The sequence below is a fragment of the Pleurodeles waltl genome, chromosome 3_1 (assembly GCF_031143425.1).
Source record: "Pleurodeles waltl isolate 20211129_DDA chromosome 3_1, aPleWal1.hap1.20221129, whole genome shotgun sequence".
Taxonomy (NCBI): Eukaryota; Metazoa; Chordata; class Amphibia; order Caudata; family Salamandridae; genus Pleurodeles; species Pleurodeles waltl.
The window spans coordinates 159,379,766-159,405,050 of NC_090440.1; the positions used below are offsets into that span (position 1 = coordinate 159,379,766).

At 44.1% G+C, this 25,285-nt stretch overlaps 1 protein-coding gene across 4 annotated transcripts in view; it reads right to left on the reverse strand.

Annotated features, from left to right (window-relative positions):
- The window catches only part of BNIP2 (BCL2 interacting protein 2), a 281,093-nt gene that overhangs the window by 163,956 nt on the left and 91,852 nt on the right, over window positions 1-25,285 (reverse strand). For all 4 annotated transcript variants that reach the window (XM_069222042.1, XM_069222039.1, XM_069222041.1 and 1 more), the window contains exons 4-5: window positions 25,023-25,090; window positions 14,286-14,468 (exon numbers count right to left, since the gene is read on the reverse strand). In XM_069222042.1, coding sequence (XP_069078143.1) covers window positions 14,286-14,468; window positions 25,023-25,090 — 251 coding nt within the window. The remainder of the gene's footprint in view (window positions 1-14,285; window positions 14,469-25,022; window positions 25,091-25,285) is intronic.

Here is a 25,285-nt window from a genome sequence, read left to right on the forward strand (position 1 = left end):
GGGGAGGGACGGGCATTTGGGGGAGGGACGGGGGGGGGGGGGATTTGGGAAAACGGTAGGTCCCAATTGGGCTGAAGTACACAGACAAAAACCAATGCAGTTATCAATCTCGGAAAGGTTATAATATGCAGCCCTTCCACTGGTGCTATACATTGTGCATCTTACTACCTTAGTGCTCATATGGAAGGTTATTGATGTTTGGGGTACAGATTGCCAACTTATGGGAGGTGTTAAAAAATTCAGTTTGTCACTCCTGCGCTTCTCTTATTCTCTTTATTGACTGCACACAGGCAGGAGCTATAAAACAAGCATGCAAAGGGGCACAACAAGTGAGCAGGAAAGGGGTATTTAATAACAGGAGCTAGGACCTCTGCATTTAAAAAAATAGTAAAGTGAAAAGTATTTCTGTAATTCACATGGCCTGATCCCAACACTGATGAGCAATGCCTCAATTGATCTGAATCTCAGTAGCCAATGGCTAATAGGGTTTATCTGAAATGATGTGTGTGCATGCGTTGACATGAGCTCTCGCCACACAGTTAAAGCTATCTGAAGACGACACCTAAACAAATAAAAATAAACAAAGAGGCCGCTGCCTCCAACACTGGGAAATGTTAAAGGCAAAGATATAAGCATTGTTATTTTAATGCTTTTATTGGCTTGGTTACACAATAAAATAAAAAAAATGGAACAAACAGAAAATCTCTCTTGGCAAGGCAGATCTGCAAAAAACAAATTCCAGTGTCCAGGAATATCAGTGAAGACACCATAAGAAAATGCAAAAGTCACTTACAGCAAAACGGCAATGAGGAATCACATGGTACGTAAAAACAAGTTATGAATGTGGATTACTGGGGGAGCTCTTCTGCAATGGCAGAGGAGCGTCGGCCCCCTGGCTAAGGGCCAGCAGCAGAACAATAAAACAAAAATTAATGATTGCTTTGTTTTTCTGCTGCTGACTCAGCCAGCATGTGAAGGGAGGGGCTGTGTGGGTGGTGGGGGGGGGGGGGGGGGGGGGGGGGAATAGAGTGCACTAAGTGTGCATGTGTGTTTGGCCAGCGTCTTAGGCCAGCCAAACACACATGGACTCTTAGGTTTCTCCAACCCGGCTGTGTTTAACAGCTCAGCTGGAGAAACTGCACAGACCTCAGGGCAGAGTCTGAACCGCAGTCCAGGCCGCTCAGACCAATCCTGACGCTGCTCTCATGCTAAGCTTAGCTTGAGAGCAGCGCTAGGATTGGTGGGGAGCCTGGGCTGTCCCAGTGAATGCTGGGAGAAGAGAACAGCAGAGGAGAAAGGCGGCAAGGGTAAGTGTTTTTTTTATTTTTAATTTGTCGTCCCTCCCATTGTACCTCCGCTACACCCTTTGCCCCCAATCCCCTCACCCCACCAACCCCTCCTGTTGACATTTGCGACTGCCACCTCTGGTGGATTACTACAATGTGACTAACATCAGTGAAAATATATCAAATTTGCATGCAAGCTCATCCAGGCGATTGCAAATGATACAAAAGCGTTCTAATTTTCTTTAACCTGCAGCAATAGGTAAACGATTAACACCAACCTTAAAAGCATTTGAAAGGCATGCAGTAAAATGCCAAGCAAATGTTTGCTCAATCACTAGTCACTATAAAAGTATGAAGTGGTGTAGCACCGGACATCGATGGTATTTGGTGGTAGACATGCAGTTAAATCAGGCAGACGATGGAAACAAAATTAGCATGCATCAAATTATGATTATGCAACAGATGTTGAAGGATGGACGAGCGCTCTCCTAGTTCAGCCCAGTTATGTTGATTTTCCCCCACATGAAGCCATGATTGCTAGTATTTTAGTAGCATAGTTCTTACCACATAATGGGAACGTGAGGGGAAACCTACAGCATGTTAGTTGTCTGTTTCCAAGACAAAGATGTTAAGGGGGAGCTATTCTTCTGGGATAACGGAGACAGCAGCATTAACAAATAAAAAAAGAGAAAAACAAAAAACTTTTTAAAGCAACTCTACAAAACTTCACTTCAGAAAAGTATCATTTGAATAGCTGGGTTTCTCTAGCTAAGCCAGAAGCTGTATCAGATGTCAAAACGTCCTTAGATGCGTAGTGGCCTGTAAGCTCACATGGTTCTATCGCATGATTACCGTCACCTCGTACACACTTTTCTATAGTAATGTTCAACTGTTTTCTCCCAAAAATAATAAGACCTTTCTTTCTGCTATATACCTATGATGTGATTACAAAGAAAACCTGAAACTATGTATTTTATGGACTTGTACACCTATACCTTAGGAATCTAAAACTATTACATTCCTTAAATTTATTAAATTTGCCTCAATGTAACTATAATTGCAATGGTGACATGTAGTTAATTCAATCTGATATTTGAGCTCTATGGCAATGTTTATGTTACGTGTTAATGCAAAAGTGTTACTTACCAGTGACTCAGTTAGTCCTTGCCAACAGGCTTCCTGTAGCTGTTATAAAATCCATCTACATGGTAATGGCGCTGGAAACTAACCTGGAACTGTGACACCTGCCAGAAATCTGAATATGCAGAGAATCAGCAGAAGCTGTCCGAACTGGTGAAGGTACTTCTAATGAAGATATACCACTACTAAAAGTGCCGGAATAAACACATTGTCCACTAGCTCCAGTGACAGTGGCTGCTCTAACATCTCCAGGCTGTGGGGTCTGGACCACATGGCAGTGAGTGGACAGTACCAGCCATAAATATGAGGAGCAGGCCCACATCGCTATCTGCGTCCCTGACGCAGATAAGTACAAGAAAAAAAAATACCATCCAGCAATTCTCAGCACTGTAAACTGATACCAAGGACTGCCGGCGCTGACATCTTATTGGTCACGTGACAAAACACTGAGGGGTCAGGCACTGCCAAAGCAGATTTCCTATTGGTTTATCTTAGAACAGCACAGAGACACCTATTCATTTCACAAGTTAGTAAGTACAGTGTGTCCTGTTAGCTTGCAATACTAGGGGGGGGATGACCAGAGTTCACTCCACAAATTAATCTACAAACACATCTATCTATCCATTAACACATGCACCCAGCTGCATACATATGCCCTTCGTCCGAACCATTAACACCCAAAAAAAAACAGACACTTCCACCCATCCAGGCATAGAGATCCCCCAAATTACACACAAACCCCCACGAGATGACCATTAATTCACATGCACGCCCGACACAATCTTTCATCCATTCATTCTCATAAATCCCCACCCATCCCTCCATCTGCATGCACTCTCATCCTTGCAATTACTGCATAGAATAAATATTCTCAACTCATACATACTCCCCTTTCATATATTTTAAACCTAGTTTATCATTTCATTTAATGGCACAAAAATAAATCTTTCTGGTGTCACCTATTTGCATCACATCCTGTTTTCAATATAAGATATACTGCTCTTAGTACACAAACACATTTAACAACACACACCCCAATTTGGCAGTGCTTACTCACCACATGAGTCTGCCACAGTATTTCCAAAATTGGTCTCTGCCACAGCACAGAAACTCTTCCACTTCCTATGACTACAGCAATGAGACAGATTACATCTCTGCAATCAGTACAAAAATTTCACTCTCATACTACAAAAAGAAGATAATGCATCTTTCACTGAATGCTTGCACGGACAGGTACCAAAAGTGCTGAGAATATCCAAATCTTCCTTTTTATTCCACCCTCTACAACCTTTGATAAAAACAGACAACTCCTCACCCATAAAAATCTGGGAACACCCTCTTGACCGTAATCCCCCGAATAATATATACCATCATCTGCCAATACATCTGGGTGGCTGTGAAGCAAGTAAGCTTGATACGGCCTGAAACTTTCATATCCTTTTCAACCTTGGACTAATCGTGGATTGTGCATGAAACAGCAACGGCTTTAAACTGGACTGGCACTGAAATCCCAGTAGTTCATGTTCAGGTGCCAATAGTGTTACAGTCTGAAACCTGTGCACTGGATATCAAATTTCGGTATCCATTCACCACACATTAGGAACTTTTAAGTTTTATATCCTTTGACCTCTATTTCATGATACCAATGAGCAAAGGTGATCCCAGTTTAGAGGTTAGAGATATTAACAGTCTCTTCATTGACTTACAGTATTTTGGGGATTTTTAACTCCCTTTATGGAAATTGTCCTTCACCACAAAGAGGCTTTTCCACATTTTCAGAAGAAGTGGCACTCCTGTTTCTAAATTCTGGAATTAACTAAGATTCTCTTTCTTTGACAAAATGCCTGACTTGTCATATTGATCTTCAAAATGTTACACATTAGCATTATCCCTCCCCTGCAAGCTGTTGTTCTGACTTTATTTGAGGGCAGTGTTAGTTTATGTGCCCTCATTGCCTTTTATACAGCTTCAAGGTTTATCCCTTTTTAGGGTTAAGCGCGCAAAGCGCTCTGTCCCTTTTGTAATCCCTCTATTGGCTTGTAACCATGCCCATCAGTTTGGTTGGTTTCTGGGCTTGCCTTTTAAAATTCGCTTGATTTCATTAGTGAAAGGCATGCATACGTCATGCCTTTTCCGGTGTTAAGCCCTCCTCGAGTGCACCGGCAAACTAATGAAAACATACGAGGCTCCATGGTTTACGGACTACTTTTTCACGTTATTTCGTAGGCAGCGCGATCCCGCTGGGCAGTAGTCAAGCGCATTTCATGACAACGACCATGTTACATGGAAAATTACACTTTTGCAGGTTAGATGGACAATTGCACTTTTTCAGGTAACATGGATAATTGCACTTTTGCCAATACGTTTCACTGCGAGTGAACTTCTGTTTCCTTTTGTGTGTCTGCTTCACGCTCACGGCAGCAGTTGGCTTGCTTATGTGAAACTGTTTTACTTTTCATTTTCAGTTTATGTGGCAAGAAAAGTACAGTTAGCAGTTTACAACGCTAATAGCTCTACCTCGAGCAAACCAGAGACCCATTGCTTGGCAAATGCTTATTTTAAAGACTGCTGGTTATAATACCATGAATATACAAATCACGTTTTCAACTTTTCAATAAATAACTGAAGAAAAATGGCAAAGATGAATACTTCAGTTTACATGTAATTTAATATTAAGGCACAACAGTTATTGCTTTATTGCATGTAGATTATGTTTGTGTACTGCTCATGCCTCTTTGCAGCTGTACAGAATGGAGGGAAAAGGGGATAAACTGAGGTAGGGGAAGAATAGTTACAGATTTTAGGTCAGATAGGGTTAAGATCGCAGGATGAGCAAAACAGGTCCATCTTCGACCTGTTGCATTAGAGTTGTCATTTGTGAGGAAGAGTCAACAGACTGAATCAGGAAAGCAGAAAGTTCTCTGACCATAGTAGTATATACTTACCTGTTTAAATGTTCAGTAATTGACAGACATTATTGTGTTAGGTAACACAGAGAACTGAGGTGGGCTGTCAATGAATAAATATGTCCATGCCACTTATCTGGGAATGATGGCCATATACATACAAAGTTTCAGATTCTGAATCGAATTAGCAGATAATTCTGAAACTGGGCCTGGAGGCTGCATGTTCACCAGATCGATTCAGACTTATGCAGGAAGGCAGAATATTTCTACATTTAAGCTCCCAAGGGAACTAAAAACTGGCAAAGCAAATATGTTGTTGGATGTAGGAGAACGGTATGGAGCACATAGGAATGTCCATGCACACTTCTTTTCTGCAAACAGTCTGCTACCAGGCAGAGGACAGAGGTCCACAGGTCTAACATATCTGTTCTCACTGGGTCCCACAGCTATCATCCTAGTCAGATCTTCCACAGCAGACAAGTACAGCATTAAAGCAGATATGAATGCAGACCACTGTTTCTAACAGCTAATATATATGGAAAATGTCACTTACCCAGTGTACATCTGTTCGTGGCATTAGTCGCTGCAGATTCACATGCTGTGCACATCCCGCCATCTGGTGTTGGGCTCGGAGTGTTACAAGTTGTTTTTCTTCGAAGAAGTCTTTTCGAGTCACGAGACCGAGGGACTCCTCCCATTTCGACTCCATTGCGCATGGGCGTCGACTCCATCTTAGATTGTTTTCCCTGCAGAGGGTGAGGTAGGAGTTGTGTATGCTAGTAATAGTGCCCATGCAATGGAGTGAATACGTATGTACATAATGAAGTTTAAAGTAATATATTTACAAATTTACAAATGTTCAAGATCAACTTCTAAACGGCTACAGGCTCCTGGGGAGGCGGGTGGGCGCATGTGAATCTGCAGCGACTAATGCCACAAACAGATGTACACTGGGTAAGTGACATTTTCCGTTCGATGGCATGTGTAGCTGCAGATACACATGCTGTGCATAGACTAGTAAGCAGTTATCTCCCCAAAAGCGGTGGTTCAGCCTGTAGGAGTTGAAGTTGTTTGAAATAATGTTCGTAGTACAGCTTGACCTACTGTGGCCTGTTGTGCAGTTAACACATCTACACAGTAGTGTTTGGTAAATGTATGAGGCATAGACCATGTTGCTGCCTAACATATTTCGTTCATTGGAATATTTCCTAGAAAGGCCATGGTAGCACCTTTCTTTCTGGTTGAGTGTGCCTTTGGTGTAATAGGCAGCTCTCTCTTTGCTTTAAGATAGCAGGTTTGAATACACTTAACTATCCATCTAGCAATGCCTTGTTTAGAAATTGGATTCCCTGTATGAGGTTTTTGGAAAGCAATAAATAGTTGTTTTGTTTTTCGAATTAGTTTTGTTCTGTCAATGTAGTACATTAGCGCTCTTTTGATGTCTAATGTATGCAGTGCTCTTTCAGCTACAGAATCTGGCTGTGGGAAGAACACTGGTAATTCTACCGTTTGATTCAAGTGGAACGGTGAGATCACTTTTGGTAAAAATTTTGGATTTGTCCGTAGAACTACTTTATGCTTGTGTATTTGAATAAATGGTTCTTGTATGGTAAATGCTTGAATTTCACTCACTCTTCTTAGAGATGTGATGGCAATCAAAAATGCAACTTTCCATGTTAAGTATTGCATTTCACAAGAGTGCATGGGCTCAAAAGGTGGACCCATGAGTCGTGTTAAGACAATGTTGAGGTTCCATGAAGGAACTGGTGGTGTTCGTGGTGGTATAATTCTCTTTAGGCCTTCCATAAATGCTTTTATGACTGGTATCCTAAATAATGAAGTTGAGTGCGTAATTTGCAGGTAAGCTGAAATTGCGGTAAGATGTATCTTTATTGAAGAGAAAGCTAGCTTTGACTTTTGCAATTGTAGTAAGTATCCTACTATATCTTTGGCAGATGCGTGTAAGGGTTGAATTTGATTATTATGGCAGTAATAAACAAATCTTTTCCACTTATTTGCATAGCAGTGTCTAGTGGTAGGTTTCCTAGCTTGTCTTATGACCTCCATACATTCTTGTGTGAGGTCTAAGTGTCCGAATTCTAGGATTTCAGGAGCCAAATTGCTAGATTCAGCGATGCTGGATTTGGATGTCTGATCTGTTGTTTGTGTTGTGTTAACAGATCTGGTCTGTTTGGTAGTTTGACATGAGGTACTACTGAGAGGTCTAGTAGTGTTGTGTACCAAGGTTGTCTTGCCCATGTCGGTGCTATTAGTATGAGTTTGAGTTTGTTTTGACTCAATTTGTTTACTAGATGGAAGGAGTGGGAGAGGGGGAAAAGCGTAAGCAAATATCCCTGACCAGCTCTTCCATAACGCATTGCCCTGAGACTGATCTTGTGGGTACCTGGATGCGAAGTTTTGGCATTTTGAGTTTTCCTTTGTTGCAAATAGATCTATTTGTGGTGTTCCCCAAATTTGGAAGTGTTTAGTATTTGGGGGTGAATCTCCCATTCGTGGATCTGTTGGTGATCCCGAGAGAGATTGTCTGCTAACTGGTTCTGAATTCCTGGAATAAATTGTGCTATTAGGCGAATGTGGTTGTGAATCGCCCAATGCCATATTTTCTGTGTTAGGAGACACAACTGTGTCGAGTGTGTCCCTCCCTGTTTGTTTAGGGAATACATTGTTGTCATGTTGTCTGTTTTGACAAGAATGTGTTTGTGGCTTATTATGGGTTGAAATGCTTTGAGCGCTAGAAATACCGCTAACAGTTCTAAGTGATTTATGTGAAACTTTTTTTGCTGTATGTCCCATTGTCCTTGGATGCTGTGTTGATTGAGGTGTGCTCCCCACCCTATCATGGAAGCATCTGTTGTTATTACGTATTGTGGCACTGGGTCTTGGAAAGGCCGCCCTTGGTTTAAATTTATACTGTTCCACCATTGAAGCGAGATGTATGTTTGGCGGTCTATCAACACCAGATCTAGAAGCTGACCCTGTGCTTGTGACCATTGTGATGCTAGGCACTGTTGTAAGGGGCGCATGTGCAACCTTGCGTTTGGGACAATGACTATGCATGAAGACATCATGCCTAGTAGTTTCATCACCAGTTTGACTTGTATCTTTTGTTTTGGATACATGGTCTGTATTACATTGTGAAATGTGTGAACTCTTTGTGGACTTGGAGTGGCAATCCCTTTTGCTGTGTTGATTGTCGCTCCTAAGTATTGCTGTGTTTGACACGGCAGAAGGTGTGACTTTGTGTAGTTGATTGAGAAACCTAGTTTGTGGAGGATTTCTATGACATATCTTGTGTGTTGTGAACACCGTCTTAGCGTGTTGGTTTTGATTAACCAATCGTCTAGGTACGGGAACACATGTATTTGCTGCCTTCTGATATGTGCAGCTACTACTGCTAGGCATTTTGTAAAAACTCTTGGTGCAGTTGTTATTCCGAATGGCAACACTTTGAATTGGTAATGTATCCCTTGGAATACAAACCTTAGGTACTTTCTGTGTGAAGGATGTATTGGTATATGGAAATATGCATTCTTTAGGTCTAGTGTTGTCATGTAGTCTTGTTGTTTGAGCAGTGGGATTACGTCTTGTAATGTAACCATGTGAAAGTGATCTGATTTGATGTAGGTATTTAATGTTCTGAGATCTAGTATAGGTCTCAGACTCTTGTCTTTTTTGGGTATCAGAAAGTACAGGGAGTAAACTCCTGTGTTTATTTCTTGTTTTGGTACTAATTCTATTGCTTCTTTCTGTAGCAATGCCTGAACTTCTAGTCCTAGAAGATCTATATGTTGTTTTGACATATTGTGTGTTTTCGGTGGGACGTTTGGAGGGAATTTGAGAAATTCTATGCAATAACCATGCTGGATAATTGCTAAGACCCAAGTGTCTGTTGTTATTTCCTCCCAATGTTTGTAAAACTTGGTTAGTCTCCCCCCACAGGTGTTATGTGTTGGAGATTTGTGACCTTGAAGTCACTGCTTGTTTGGAGGAGTTTTGGGACTTTGGAACTTTCCTCTATTCCTTTGAAATTGTCCCCCTCTATATTGTCCCCGAGAACCTCCCCGCTGATACTGGCTCTGGTAAGTGGGCTTTGTTTGTGAGGTTGTGGCTTCTGTGGTTTGCCCCCCTCGAAATTGTGTCTTTCGAAATGTGCCTCTGCTCTGTGTGGAGTAGAGTGCGCCCATGGCTTTGGCCGTGTCAGTGTCTTTAAGTTTTTCGATCGCAGTGTCCACCTCCGGCCCAAACAACTGCTGTCCGTTGAATGGCATATTCAGCACAGCTTGCTGTATCTCTGGTTTAAATCCTGATGTACGCAGCCATGCAGGTCTCCTTATTGTTACTGCTGTGTTGACAGTTCTAGCAGCTGTGTCTGCAGCATCCATTGCTGACCGTATCTGATTATTGGAGATACTCTGTCCTTCTTCTACTACTTGCTGCACTCTTTTTTGGAACTCCTTGGGTAAATGTTCAATAAAGTGTTGCATCTCATCCCAATGGGCCCTATCATATCTGGCTAACAAAGCTTGCGAATTTGCAATATGCCACTGGTTTGCTGCCTGTGCCGCCACCCTTTTGCCTGCAGCATCGAATTTTCGACTTTCTTTATCTGGAGGTTGTGCATCTCCTGAAGTATGAGAGTTGGCTCTTTTGCGCGCTGCTCCCACTACAGCAAAGTCTGGTGTTAGCTGTTGTGTAATGTACACTGGGTCTGTTGGTGGCGGTTTATATTTTTTATCTACTCTTGGAGTAATGGCTCTCCCTTTAACAAGCTCCTCAAACACTTGTTTGGAGTGTTTTAGCATTCCGGGTAGCATAGGAAGACTCTGATATTGGCTGTGTGTGGACGACAGTATATTAAAAAGAAAGTCGTCTTCAATGGGCTCTGAATGAAGGCTGACATTATGAAATGCCGCTGCTCTTGACACCACCTGTGCGTAGCCTGTACTATCCTCTGGTGGCGATGGTTTAGCTGGATAGCATTCTGGACTATTATCGGACACTGGTGAGTCATAAAGGTCCCATGCGTCAGGGTCATCTTGACTCATTCATGTATGAGTTGGGGATTGCATCATTGGTGGAGTGGCTACCGGTGATGGTTGCGGAGAGTGATGTGGGGATGGTGGCGGTGTTACTTGTTTAGCCACCTTTGCGTGTGGCTGTTTGTCCTTGTCTTGGAAGGTAAGCTTGACATTTTGACTGGAGGAAGAGTGCTGATCTTCCCTGTATCTTTTTGAATAAAGAGCCGTCTTTGTGTGTGATCTGGCTCTATTGTCTCTAATTCCTGTCCAAATCTATGTGTCTTCATTTGTGTGGACAGTCCTTGTTCCTCAGTGTAGGAACTTGTTTTCGGTTCTGAGGCCGGATGTTTCGGTACGGAAACCTTTTCGGCTGCTTTTTTCGGCTCCGACGAAACCGTCTTTACTTTCGGCGTCGTGCTCTCTCGGTGCCGACCCGTTTCGGTGCCGCTGTCTCGGTGCCGAATCTTCTCTGAGCCACTATCTCGGGCCCGAGATTGCGGTGTGCCGGTATCTCGACCGGAGTCGGATGACTTCGGCACCAGCTCGCCCTTTTTCGGTGCCGATGAACGGTCACTTATTTTTCGGGTTAAGCCATGGCCTGTTGGCGGTGGCGTCCCCTGGGCTTTAGCGGTCTTCTGGTGAGTTCTTGGTTTTGACGTCTTACTCACGGTTTTCGGCGTTTCCTCGGGATCGATCTCCTCAGAGTCCGAATCCTGGGTGGAGAATGTTTCTTCCTCCTCCTCGAAACGCCCTTGTCCTGTCGGCGCCGACGCCATTTCCAGTCTTCTTGCTCTTCGGTCCCGGAGTGTCTTCCTGGACCGAAACGCTCGACAGGCCTCACAAGTATCCTCCTTGTGTTCTGGTGACAAACACAAGTTACAGACCAGATGTTGATCTGTATATGGATACTTGTTATGGCATTTTGGACAGAAGCGGAATGGGGTCCGTTCCATCAGCCTTGAAGAGACACGTGGCCGGGCCGACCAGGCCCCGACGGGGATGGAAAAAACCCCGAAGGGCCACCGGAGCTCTTCTTAATTCGGTGTCGATCTGTTGTAACTAACCCGATACCGAACGCAAACAATACCGACGATTTTTCTGAGATTCTAACTAACTTTCCAACCCGAAAGACGGAGCGAAAAGGAACACGTCCGAACCCGATGGCGGAAAAAAAACAATCTAAGATGGAGTCGACGCCCATGCGCAATGGAGTCGAAATGGGAGGAGTCCCTCGGTCTCGTGACTCGAAAAGACTTCTTCGAAGAAAAACAACTTGTAACACTCCGAGCCCAACACCAGATGGCGGGATGTGCACAGCATGTGTATCTGCAGCTACACATGCCATCGAACATATATATATATATATGTATATATATATATATATTTTTAAGAACTAGATGGTCTAACTCTAATACCCATGTTTAGTCAACCAGGGATTTTGGAACAGGCAAATCAGCTTCCTCTACTTCTAAGGAATCAAGAACCCTCTTCGTACTTTGGTCATCAGTCTCTACCAAAAGTATATGGGGACTAGTAGAGATCTTCCTAAGCAAAGTGAAATGATGTAAACTATACTGGACTTTCCCATAAAAGGTTATTATATGACTTTCTTCAATTAATTTCATTAACGGGGCTGAGATTACCACAGACCGATTTGCTTATTGGCTGGGGTTGACTAACTATTTTAACATTATATAACATTAAAAAACAAAAACAAATAAAAAATTATAAACCAGCTAACCAAACAAACCAGTTTTGTTACTTTCAGTACAAACTACGTATAGCTTCAAAATTTCCTTAAGTATAAGCTCTACTGTAACGTCATTAATATATGTTACACTGATACACTGGCCTATAGAAACCATGAGTTAATATGCCTGTTTCAGAAGTTTTAAGGAACAACTATTACAAATGGTACATTCAAATGTTCACTTTTAATCCCAACAGTATAATTTTATGTTATATTCTGTAAAGAATTGTTGACAGACATCTTTCAATGTTTTCTTTAATTTAGTATTGTAGTTCAAAATCAGTGTACATCCGTACACAACTGTTTCCCAGTCAAAAAATGTTGTTCTCAAGGAAAAAACCCACAAATAATTCAAAATATCTTAATCGTAGAAAAAGCACCAATTTTTTACTGCCTATAAATAATCAATAATATCTATTTTTATATCCCATGTTACAATGTATTTTTAAGAAAAGTCGAGGAAAGTGGGCATGCGCTTTGAGTTCAATCATCCTGTGTATCATGAAGCACTACGTTTTGACCCAGCCTTAGACCTACGGCAAGCAGAGGTCGCAAGTCTCATGGACATCTTTCTATGGCTACCAAAATTTACAGGAAGAACAGAATTTAAAACTTAGTATATGACCTACTTAACAACTTATCTCCTCCCCGTCCCTCATCAAGTCCTTTTTTTAAATGACTGAACAGATGCAGCTTAAAGATCGTGGCAAAGTTGTAAAAAACAGTAAATGTATGTCTGAAACTTGGTTCTGCATCAACAACTGATCTAACATCCCAAAAGTTCTGTCACCTACTAATGCCAAACTTTTTCCAGGAAGTATAGTTTCTTTGGTCTTGTGCTACTGGTCTCAAGGTCCACCGTATTAAAGAGGACCAAGTAGGCCGACAATGGTCTGGGGTTGCTTGTGCTTCCGCTCAAAGGGACCTGGCCTCCCAGTTTACGCTGCACTGTTCCAAATAGAGCAGGACGTAGACTGATTTGCATATGGCATGGTCCTGTCTGAGGTGGCATGGTGTGCAAAAAAAAAAAAAACAACACACAATGGACGGCCCAGAGCAAGTAACAGAAGTGGAGATTAATTTTGTTCTGCACAGTGCGACAGGCTAAGTGCGACTGATATACCCACAGATGGGTCTGGTGCTCAACGTGTCACAGGACTACAGCTGCACCCTACTAAAGAAGACAAAATAGGCTGAAACTGGTTTGGCATTGATTCTGCTTGCACTCAGAGGGACCTAGCCTGGTAGTTTGGGCTGGACTGTTTCTAATGGAGCAGAACTAAGACAGATTTGCATGCAGCTGATTCATGTTTCAGGAGGCGTGGTGCGTCAAAACAGGACTGGGTTGCAGCCAAGAGTAATACCAGTGGGCAAGTTAATTCAAGCAATCCACCAATCACTTTTTGTTTCCTTGTTAGGGCACTTGCAAACCACTCAAATTGAATGAAAAAACATCTGGGGAAGAGTGTGTCTCTGTGCTTTATTACACAGATGGTGTAATATTCATAAAACAGTAGATTGCAAGAGTGTGAACTTCACCTGAATATACACTGCATGTATCTCAAATCCACTACTGCTATACACCAATAAGGACTGGTATCACCCCACACACCAGTAGTCTGGATGAAGAACTCAAACTAAAGAGACAAAAGGGAGCCATATGGCTACAGAACTTCACAACAAGTAATGCTCTCAATCAATAGCGTGCAGCCCAACAACCAAATATTCAAGAAACCACTGAAAAATAAGCTTTTAAATGTGCCAAGATTAGAAACGGATACAGTTATGTGCAGTGAGTGACAAATACTAGATGGTAAACTACAATTAAATATATCCCACAATGAACTTTGACTAACAACTAACATAAGCACCCTCCTCCTATCCTCATTAGCAATGATCTTTCCTTTGCAATATAATAATTGACCATTTAAATATGCTGAAAGTATACATCAGCCACATTAACCATGCAATGCCATATTTCTTCCCAAATAAAAAAAAAAAAAACACTTTAATCAAATGCATGTACAGAAAAGAGCTATGACTTTTTCAGGGAGCAATAACAGCAGCAGCATACAAAACATCTTAAATACATTTTAACACAAGGACTCACTGGGAAATAAAATTTGGCAGTTAAAAGCATATATTGAAAAAATAAAACACTCACCTTCCCATTCAAACTCGTTACTGTTTTCTGAAGGTGTATCCATATCATCTAAATCTAGCTCTCCACTCTCCTCCAAGTCCTCTGACAGAATGGAGCCATCACTGCGATCCAGTGTTAAACTGATATTCGGAGCGGACAGTTTCTTCCTGGACCTATTTCCATTTACTTCCAAAGAGTTTGGATCTTGAAAAAAAAGGTGAAAAGATGCCATCATTTGTCGTATCTCTGTTGGTTTAAATATAAACATCCAAAATATTCACTTCAGACTCATAATAAACTCTCAGGGAAATTATTTGTGTTAGCGTAGTGGGAAATAATGTTGGGATTGAATACTATGAATGACTAGTACAGCAGCTATTTCATCTAGCCTAACAATAACAAGTGAAGGGAGAGTACAGAAAAAGAGTCCGGGTCAACGCAAAAGTTACTTCCAAAACAGAACACTTACTAACTTAACATTATATTATCAGAAGGACAAAATTCAAAGATGGTATTAACATTCATTATTGATAGCAAAACATTTTGAGAAATGGGTTAATTACCTGTAAATCCACTTCTCCAGCATTGGTGTCTTTCATATATTCAAATGCTTGAATCATTCCCCATAGTCAGAATGGTACATAGCAGTAAAGTGTTAAAATGGCCATAGGCCTCAGCAACCGTGTTTATCAGCAAACCCATCTCATTTGAAGCCCAAATTTCAGTCAATGAGAGGACGTTCTACCTCTCCTTTAAGACACTAGAGGCCACCCAAGCTCAGATTTCACAGCACAAAGTGTAATAGTAAATAATAAATGAGCATCTGACGGGGGAGGAGGGAGGGTCAGATGAGAACATGTGAAAGATGCCAACGCTGGAAAACTGGAATTACAGGTATGTAACTATTTTCTTCTCCAGCACTAGATCTTAGATATATTCACATGGTTGAATCAAAATAGTAAGCAGTAAAACACAATCACAATAGCTATGAGAAAGTGGGAAGCAGGCTCACTTTTACTGAAACAAAGTTTGGAGGACTGCCCGACACACTGATGAGTCTGCTTCTACATTCACATCTAGGCAGTAGTGCTTCATGAACATGTGCCTGCTCCTCCAAGTAGCTCCACAGCACATGTCCTGAAAGGGTACACCAGCTTAGAGTCTAGCAGTTGTGGACATGCTCCAGATAGAATGTGCCCTCACTCTTCCCGGTCACAAATGCTTGGCTTTGCTGCAGCAGAAGGTGATGTAGGCTGAGAGCCAAAGTGCTATCCCCTGTTGGGACAGGGGTGGACCGTTTCTGGCTGACTGAAAGACAAACAGTTGGTCTGAAGAGTGCATGTCCTTGGTATTGTCCATAGAGAACATAATGCATTTGCGCAGTGTCTAAAGAGCACAAAGATCTTTTTGTTGAATTCAAGAAGAATGAGAGTAGAAAGAAAGGTTCAATCACATGAATTTACAGTTGGTTTGCAGGGTGATTTTGTCCCTAATGAATGTGAGAAAGGGTTCTTTAATAGTAAATGCCTGCATCTCCCCTATCCACCTTGCAGATGTAAGCTAAGCACTAGGAGAAGCACTGTGCAGCATCAGCTGACCCAGGAGAGTGTTAAGTACCTATGATACTGGAGGGCACTATACAGGTGGAAATAGTCCTTTTATCAACTGTTTTATAATCTTTAAGACAATACAGTGTAAGAGGTGTCTTCTGTTCATTAAATCTTGATATTCTGCTGGATGTATTCTGACTGATGAGTATTTTAGGCAAAACTTGGCTAGGTCCAACAAGCATAGGAGTATTTTGTGAGGATGTATATACAGTGGGTAAAAACCTCTGCTTTTGCACCAGCCACAAAACACTTCCACTTGGCGTTACATGTCCTCTTGGTTGATGGTGCTCATGCCTGCAACACAACATTTCTACATTCTGTCGGCAAATCTAAGGGACTGAAATCTAAGTGGTCAGGTACCATACTGTCAAGTTCAGTGATGGAGCTGTGACGGGGAATCTCTCTGTTGTGTTTGGAGAGGAGTCTGAAGTGTTGTTTCGTGATTTCACCAGAAGTGCAGATAGCTGGGACGTTCACTGGACTAGTACTGGCCTGGCCATGATGAAGCAATAAGGATCAGAGAATAGTGATCCGCCTTTGCCTTCCTCACTACCGTGGGCATCAGGAGAAACGAAGGAATGGCTTATCAAAGATGCTGGACCATCTAATCCAAAGGGCACTGCCCTGGTTTTCAAAATCTGTTGCTATAACACCAGCATTTTCTTTTGCTCAAAGTGGTGAACAAATTCAGCCTGGGCTGACCCCACTTTTGGAAGATGTAGTTGACTTGTGTCTAGTGAACCTCACACTTGTGACAGTCTGAAAGTTGTGGACATAGTGAGTCCGCCTGATTTTTATGGTGCCCAGGCAGATCTTTCACAGCAAAGCCAAGTTTATGCAAAATTGCCCAATCCAATAGCATTTCAGCCTTTTCCTAGAGATACCGGGAACATGTTCTTCTCTGCTTGGCTATGTAAAATATTGAGGTTGTATTGTCTGCCATGGTGAGGGCTGCTTGAGTGGTTAGTCGTGAGAGGAATATTTTTAGCCCCAGTGTTGTAGCTGGAAGCTCCAGAACTACTGAGCATTTTTTCTGCTTCTGACCAAAGATATTGGGTCAACAATTTCTGCCAGTTAGATCCCCACCCATCCTTGTAAACATCAATTGTCACGGGGCAGGGCCAAGATGGCGTCCGCGACAGACGATTGTTAAAAAGCTCTGTACTTCGCCCGCATCAAATATCCTGGCCATCAGGCTCTTGGCATGTAATAGTCCTGTGGTGCTCCGATTGTGTGGTGTTACATCGGATTTTGCGGACGACCTATGGTGGCTTACACCGACTCTGCTGGGCCCCGAGCACACAGTACGAGACGGCGAGAATAGCTGCCCATACTTATCCCCAATGCTGGGGCAGGACTCGGGTAGTGGCACTGTGAGTGCGGTCTCCCGGCAGGGCTACCAGCCGATTACGTGCACCGCCCATAGGCGCTGCAGCTGAACAACCGCAGAGGGGGGATTCCCATACAAGAGCATCTCCCACCTCGCCCATCCAAAACGTGCGGCCCGATGGAGCAAAGATTCTCTCTCTGATGCGGACCTCACCTTTGTTCACTGAAGGCTGACCCCTTGCGCTGAACATACCGCCGGCTGCACTGCACCGATGGGAGAATGCCTTCCGGACGACTGCACTCTGCAGGAGCTTGCTTCATTGGGCCGCGGTGGTGAACTTCATATTCCTCCCGGGGGTATCACCTGGTCGAGCAGCCTTCCCCTACCTGGCCTCCTTTTGCCTCCCCACTGTTAAATGAGACTTGGATTGCCTCAATCCGGTAACAGTGGGCCCTGGGGCACACACAACCCCCTATCGAAAGTCGGCCCAGCCACAGCGATCACACCAGTGTTCCATAGTTCCACCATCCTCAAAGACTTTCCCTGAACTGGAGGACTTATACAGGTGAGGGCTGCAAATGGGGGGGAAATATGTGACACTATCATGGCTGCTTATGTATTAGGAACATTTTCAGTAATCCTTGGCTCAGGGACTGAACAATAAATCCCCTATGGCTACAGTGCCACAAGACAATCTCAACATCTGCTCTCTGATAAACTCCTAACCACCCAGTGAGGTTGGGAAGTTGTATAATGCGCTGGAGGACACCTGAGCGCCACATCAGCCCCTTAGATTTGGTGTTGAATTATGATCCATTGGGCTACTATCCCAAACATACTGTGCCTCCATTACTACCCTTTCTCTTGAACTGGAAGCTCTGATGCTGGTGCACGTAGACTGCCGACACCCCCTCCTCATAGGTGATCTCTCGGACCGGAAGCTGATCTCACTGGCTAATCACTGACTTCCGATGCTCCTTTACACAACAGGGCACCTTGTGTAGAACCTGATTTTGCTTATACCTGATGCCTCCCAACACCTGCTGGCTTTGCTCATATTAGTCCTCACCGGAAGTGAGGCTGTACCTGCTCCTCTTGCCTCTGACCGTCCAGCTAGTGCTCTACCACATAATTGTTACCCGCCTACAACATCTACTATCATTTGCCCGCCAACGCCTTCATCAATCTAGGATATCATGATGGGAAAGCTCAAGAACACCAGAACGCAAGAAGGAAACGCCAGAGATATGACGCCTGCCTCTACAACTACGGACAGGGACCTTGACAGCTTGCAACATCTGGAAGCTACCCTTCAAACTCATTCCACTTAGTTCAAGAAGGTGCTTCAGGTCATACTAGACACTGAAACATCATTGGAAACCAGCACTGACTCTGTATCACTAGATGTGAATTTGTTATGCACCGACCATAGAAAATTGTCTGACACAGTTTATGAGACGGAATCTACTCTAGCATCAGTGCAGCCCTCTGTGCAGGATCCGCAGAGGCGATTAAAAGTGGTGGAGGCAGAAGTAGACTGTTTGCATCACAGAGCTGAGGATGCAGAAGGCCACTCCAAGCGCAACATCCACCTATTGGGCTTTCACGAACACACTGAGGGCCCAAACACAGAACGTTTCCTGGAAGACTGGCCCTGGAAGACTGGCTTATGAAAACAGTTCTTGGAGACAAAGCACCAAAGTTATTTTCCATGGAACAAACACGTCGTACACCTGGCAGACCTCCTCTGCCAGGCTCAACTACACGCCCCATTACAGGTCGACTTCTTAATTATCAGGATTGCAACTTGATACTGCAACAGTTCCGTAATAAGGGTCCATGGTGCTATGAGGATGCAACAATAGCTGCATATCCTGATTTCATGAAGGAGGTGCAACAATGCCGGAACTCATGTCAAGGTTAAACGTTAAACAACATCTACATGGGCTTGAGATCAAATACACACTCTTATATCCAGCAAAGCTCAGGGTGATCGACGGGGAGACATCCCATATCTTTCACTCACCAGATAATGTGCGGACATGACTCCATGCCAAAGGACTAATGAGTGATGTACCTGAGGAACAAAGGACTGATGACTGGCTAACTCCTAAATCCTGGAGACAGAAATGCAAATCTAGTAAAGCTAAACCGACCAAAGTTCAAGCTGTGGCGGAGCAGAGATTTCCCCCTGATACGAGCGCTTATCGTGGACAAGATGAACATTGCCATCTCCACGCTCCACATAGTGACATTGAGACTGAACTTGTTTTGCCCGATATTTTTGTTAACTGTTAGTTTGATTATCACTGAAGGGCAAAAGGCCAGAGACTTCCTGCCATCTGACCTGGGGGGGAATGGGTTTGTTATGTTTTTTGCCTTTCTCTGATTAACCTTTGGTTATTATGGAGCCAGAACCTGAACATGCAAGAACACAATGGATAGCTGCAGGCTTAACAGTGGCAACGGCACTGTTATTCATCTATGGTAGTTGAAAGATCTGTATACTCACATTTAAGGGACTGTCATGGAGGGTACAACTGTATGGTACATCCACTTCAGCACATGCATGAGGGATGTTCATTTGGATCGCACTGGGGTTTGCCTACTTAGTGAAACATTACAGGGTCGATATAGAAGGCCAATACGAAACTATAGAGGGCTGCTTAGATGGGACGCAACTGACACTAGTGGGAATATATGCACCAAACACTGAACAATCACGCTTCTTTGACTAATACCCTGCCCTATTCCAGGACCCGGCAGCACCGAGCATCTGGGGGGGGGGGTTCCTCCTAGCTCAAGAGCACAGAGGGTGATGCGCACAAGGTAGTGGTGCAGGGACACTGCATGACTGTGACGTAGGTGGTCCAACGAACACTCTATAGTGACCTGGCTAACAGTGAAACAGAGCTACGACCACTTGAGAAGGTAGTGGCCTTACCACAAGCAAGAATTGATCAGCTTCAATGCTTAAGAGTGAGAAACAAAGAAGAGGAGTCACTGCTAAGTAAACACGATTACAAATACCCCATTGCTAGACAGGATGCGGAGGGCAACTGTTCCAGCAGACTGCTAGCATGGCTAGTTAATGATACGCCCAAACATATACACTGTGTATACGGCTCCTTGGCGGCATCACAGGCAGATATTTACAAGGTGTTCTGTGAATATTATCGCACAATTTACAGTGATACATTCCCCGCTGACCCTACTCTATTGAATGGTTCCTGTTTGGAATCTAGCTGTCCCAACTGTCTCCGCTCCATCAAACAGACCTGGACAAACCACTTACTCTGGAGAGGTCAAGACAGCCATTGCTCAGACAGCCAGGAATAAGACCCCAGGCACTGAAGGTTTGCCTACAGAATATTACCCAAGCTTTTCTGCACATATAGTCCAACCACTTCTAGAGGTGCAAGGTGAGGCCCATACTCGAGGCCGCATGTCGGATTCGCAACAAGAGGCATTGATAGATGTACTCCCTAAACAGGAGTTGCGATCCCTTGTACGTTTGGTTTTACAGACCATTTTCCCTTCTAAATTTGGACTCTAAGATACTCGGCAAGGTGTTGGCCAATAGGTCACTACCGGTGAAGACCAAGATGGGTTCATACTGATCCGAAGCACCTTCCTCAACATCCAGCAACGCCTCAGAACTTTTCAAGGCACACTACCTGAGATGCATGGTTGAGTTGCGGTATCTCTGGATATCGAAAAAAGCTTTTGACACTGTTGAAAATATTTTCGAGCCGCAATACGTCAAATGGGCTTTGGGGAAGGGCTCATAGGATGGTTGTGTTCTATTTATACGGACCTGGTGGACAGAGTTCACGTGGGGCGATTAATATCAGACAGCTACCCCATAATGAGGGGCACAAGGTAAGGATGCCCACTATTGTTTGCGATTGAGAAGGAACCTCTGGCCTGCTGCCTACGACAACAGGCCCATGCACAGGGTGTACCAAAGCTTGATATCCATCACAGTATATCACTCTATGCCAGTGGTTTTCAAACTTTTTAATGCCGTGCCCCCTTAGTGGTGAAAATAATTTTTCACAATTATTACATGTCTAGACTTCTTTAAACATTGCACTTAAGTTCTGTTGCTTTGTGGAAAATGCAATAAATGTTTTTCTGCTTAAAAAAAAAAGCACTTATCTACATAATGCTTCTTTAGACCAGAGCCAGGTGCCACCCCCAGGGTCCCTAGATACAGGGAAATGGCTCACTACACTGTTATTATGGGCTCTAGCAAAATAGTTTGTACCTAACTGGGATGTATGCATTACGAACATTAAAACCAAAAACGACACTCGCCCAGCTTGAGAGGGCTTACTGCTTTTCATACCTTATGACATCAAGCTGTCCTACTCTGCAAATTAGATTCTACCCTCCTACCATGTGTGCCCACTACCTTACTGGGACTGCTGATGTTATTATTATATGCTCTATCAACATAGGAATAATTTTACATCAATGACCATCGCAGAAAGGGTTGTGCTGACTCCCTCTCCGACCCTCAGTCCCAACCTCGTGGTCCTTGCACTCTGTTTCCTGTAATGAACACACGATAATGTTGATGCTCCATTTATGTGTCGTTTTGCAACTGTTTTGTATGCTGCCTTAGGTTGCCGTCATTCTACTGTATATGAAGGAGACATCTATGTGTAGTATTGGATGTATATCTGGCTCACAATTTGTTGATATGATAAAATAAAACAAACTAAAAAAAATCAATTGTCAACACTACTCTGTCTAGTGAAGGTGGGACAGAGAGCGCTGCCTTCAAATTCATAGGGCATCTCTACCACAACAATGCTTGCCTCAGTCGCCTCCAGACTCTGACTAGGTTTTCCTATGATTTATTTATTTCTAATTCTTGTGGGATGGGTCTCATATGAAGCCTGAAAAGGGGAATAGACCTATGCAGGATGACATCAGTCCTAGCAGAGATTTTTAAGGGGAGCTGGAGAAGAGTTCCCGATGGATGCAGATGATGTCCCACGCTGGAAGGAAGATTGCAGACGGGTGTTGGTGCAGGAATTCCACCAACAAGCCTTGGCAAAGGCAACCTCACGGTTAGTGGAAAAGTGGTGCTGCCGGGTCCAGGAGGAATCAACCCAGGAGTGGGAGTCACAGGGGACTCTCAGTGTCGCAGAGAGTCCACAGGAGCAGAGGCAGCACCCACAGGAGTCCTACAAGATGGGGACACAGGAGGCGCAGAAAAGGCCTATGCAGCACTTCAAAAGAGGATCCCATGCCGCCGGAGTACCACACAGGAGGCTGTGCTTTGCAGGATGGAATGCTGGGGGCTGGAGCTACATGCCATCTGAAGATCCCTTGAAGGAGATGCAAACAAGCGTTGGCAGGTGCAAGAGAAGTGTTGCACGGAGGTACTGTCCTGCGTAGGAAGGCAAGGGCTTACCTCCACCAAAGTTAGACAACTGGCAGAGAGGACCAAGATGACTACTCCGGGCCACCACCCGTGGATCCACGCAGCTCAAGATGAGGGGAGATCCGGGCACCTTGTCGATGCTTTTTGTAGGCGTCTGCAGTTGCAGGGGGAGATTCCTTCTTCTTGTGCTGAAGAGTTTCAGTCTTCTCATGATGCATGGCAAGGGAAATGTTGCAAAGCTGGCAGGAGCCCTGGAAACAATGTTATAGAAGAGTCCTTTCTTCTTGGCGGCAGCGTGTCGGGTCCCGCAGTTCCAGAGGCCAGAAATCGAAGCAGAGGTTGCAGAGGAGTCCTGCTGGTATCTTGGAAGCCGAATCTGAGGACTCACCCAAGAGAGACCCTAAATAGCCCTGAAAGGGGGACTGGTCACCTAACCATGTAAGCACCTATCAGGAGGTGGCTCTGACGTCACCTGCCTGGCAACTCAGAAGCTCCCACAGTTCTCTGCCAACCTTGGAAACAAGATGGCAGAACCCAGGGACCGTCTGGAGGAGCTCTCGGCGCCACCCCTGTGGTGGTGATGGACAGGGGAATGCCCACTTCCCTTTCCATTGTCCAGTTTAACGCCAGAGCAGGGACTGGGGGTCCCTGAACTGGTGTGGACTGGTTTATGCACAGAGGGCACCAAATGTGCCCTTCAAAGCAAACCAGTGGCTTGGGGACGCTACCCCTCAAAAGCCACTCACACCTATTTCCAAAGGGAGAGGGTGTTACCTCCCTTTCCCCAAAAAAATCTTTTGTTCTGCCTTCCTGGGCTTGATCAGATCAAGCAGCAGGAGGGGAGAAACCTGTCTGAGGGGTAAACTTTAAACAAAACTGTAAACTTCGCACTTGTATAGCGCACTACTCACCCATTAGGGTCTCAAGGCACTGTACAGATACCACTGTGGAACCCCTCCTGGCTTTTCCCTGTGAGGCGCCCACTCCTGGACAGCCTCAGGGTGAAGCCAGGCATCCAAGCGCTGTGAGGGCCATTGTGGAGATTAAGCAAGCTATTGCCCAGAGTTATAGACCCATTAATTAGATTAGGCACCAAGGCGAGAATTATCTGGTCCAAGGGAATTGAGCCCAAGACCTGCTGAGGTGGGAATTGAACCCTGGTCCCGGGCCAGATCTCTACATCAGGGTCTGCCACTCTAACCATTGTGCCACACTTCTGCTGGGCTGCCCGGAAAACCCTGTAAGACTGGTGGTGGTAAGGGGCCCCCAGAGTGCATAGAATCATACTTACAACAACATTGGGGTACAATTCCAACATGTTTGATACCAAACATGACCAGGTTCGGAGTAACCATTATGCAGCTGGACATAGGTAGTGACCTATGTCCAGTACACGTGTAAAATGGCACCCCGCACTCACAAAGTCCAGGAAAATGGATCTGGAGTTTGTGGGGGCACCTCTGCCAGTGCAGGTGTGCCCTCACACACAGGCAGCTGCACCTTGCCCTCTGGGCTGAGAGGGCCTACCATAGGGGTGACTTATAGTGACCTGGTGTAGTGACCTGTAGTGAAAACGGGTGCATGTGCCCATTTCATGCAGGCTGCAATGGCAAGCCTACAGAGCCCTTTGCATGGGCTCCCTATGGGTGGCAGAATAACTGCTGCAGCCCATAGGGATCCCCTGGAATCCCAATGCCCTGAATACCTAGGTACCATATACAAGGGACTTACATTGGGGGGGGGAGCAGTATGCCAATTGTGGGAAGAAAAAGGTAAAATGTAGAGGAGAGAGCAAAACTACTGAAGTCCTGGTTAACAGGATCCTAGTAGACACAGTTAAACAGACCGACAACAGGCAGAAAATGGGGGTAACCATGCCAAGAACAAGGGTACTTTCGTACATACATTCATACTTACACATATACATATGTATTCTATTTCAAATATGAAATCAGGAATACTTGAAGACTCCTGTAAAGCGGTCACGTGTTGCTTTATATGTTATGTTATGTTATTTGTTTTATTAGGCACACTTCTACCTATACAGATGTCCTAGTGCTGTAAACAAGGCAACACTAAAGAGGCGGAAGTGACTGATTAGACAAAGATCCAGACCTCCAGCGCTTTCCTCAAGTGCAGCCGATTCACTAAACTGCAAAAAATAACGAGAGAGTTCCACACTTTAGCTATTATAACCATAAAAGCTTTACAGCTCAACTGACTGCAACAGATCCTAGGTAACCAAAGGAGGGAGGCATCAGATGAACGAAGGGTCCGGCCTGGAACACACTATGAGAGCATGTTTCTAACACAGGTGGGGCCAATGCATTTCTGCATTATTTCAAGGTTGGCCATAAAAATAACAACCATCACTCTTCGAGAAAAAGTTAAATAATAAATATATATATATATATATATACCAGAATGGCTTTCTCTTCCAGGTGCAGCTAGAAAATCTTCCTCTATCTGGTCATCCTCTGGCAATGGCCTATACATAAACAAATAAACATAGGTAAATAAAATAGTAAATTGGCAGTCTTTGGGAAACAAATGTTAGCTCAAGTTCAGTAAGCATATATTGGAAAGATACCCGTCAGGCGACAACAGTGTGATTAAAGCAGGAGGGTACATGGTTATGCAACATACAAAAACGACAGTGCAGGGTACTAAAAGCAGAAAGCAC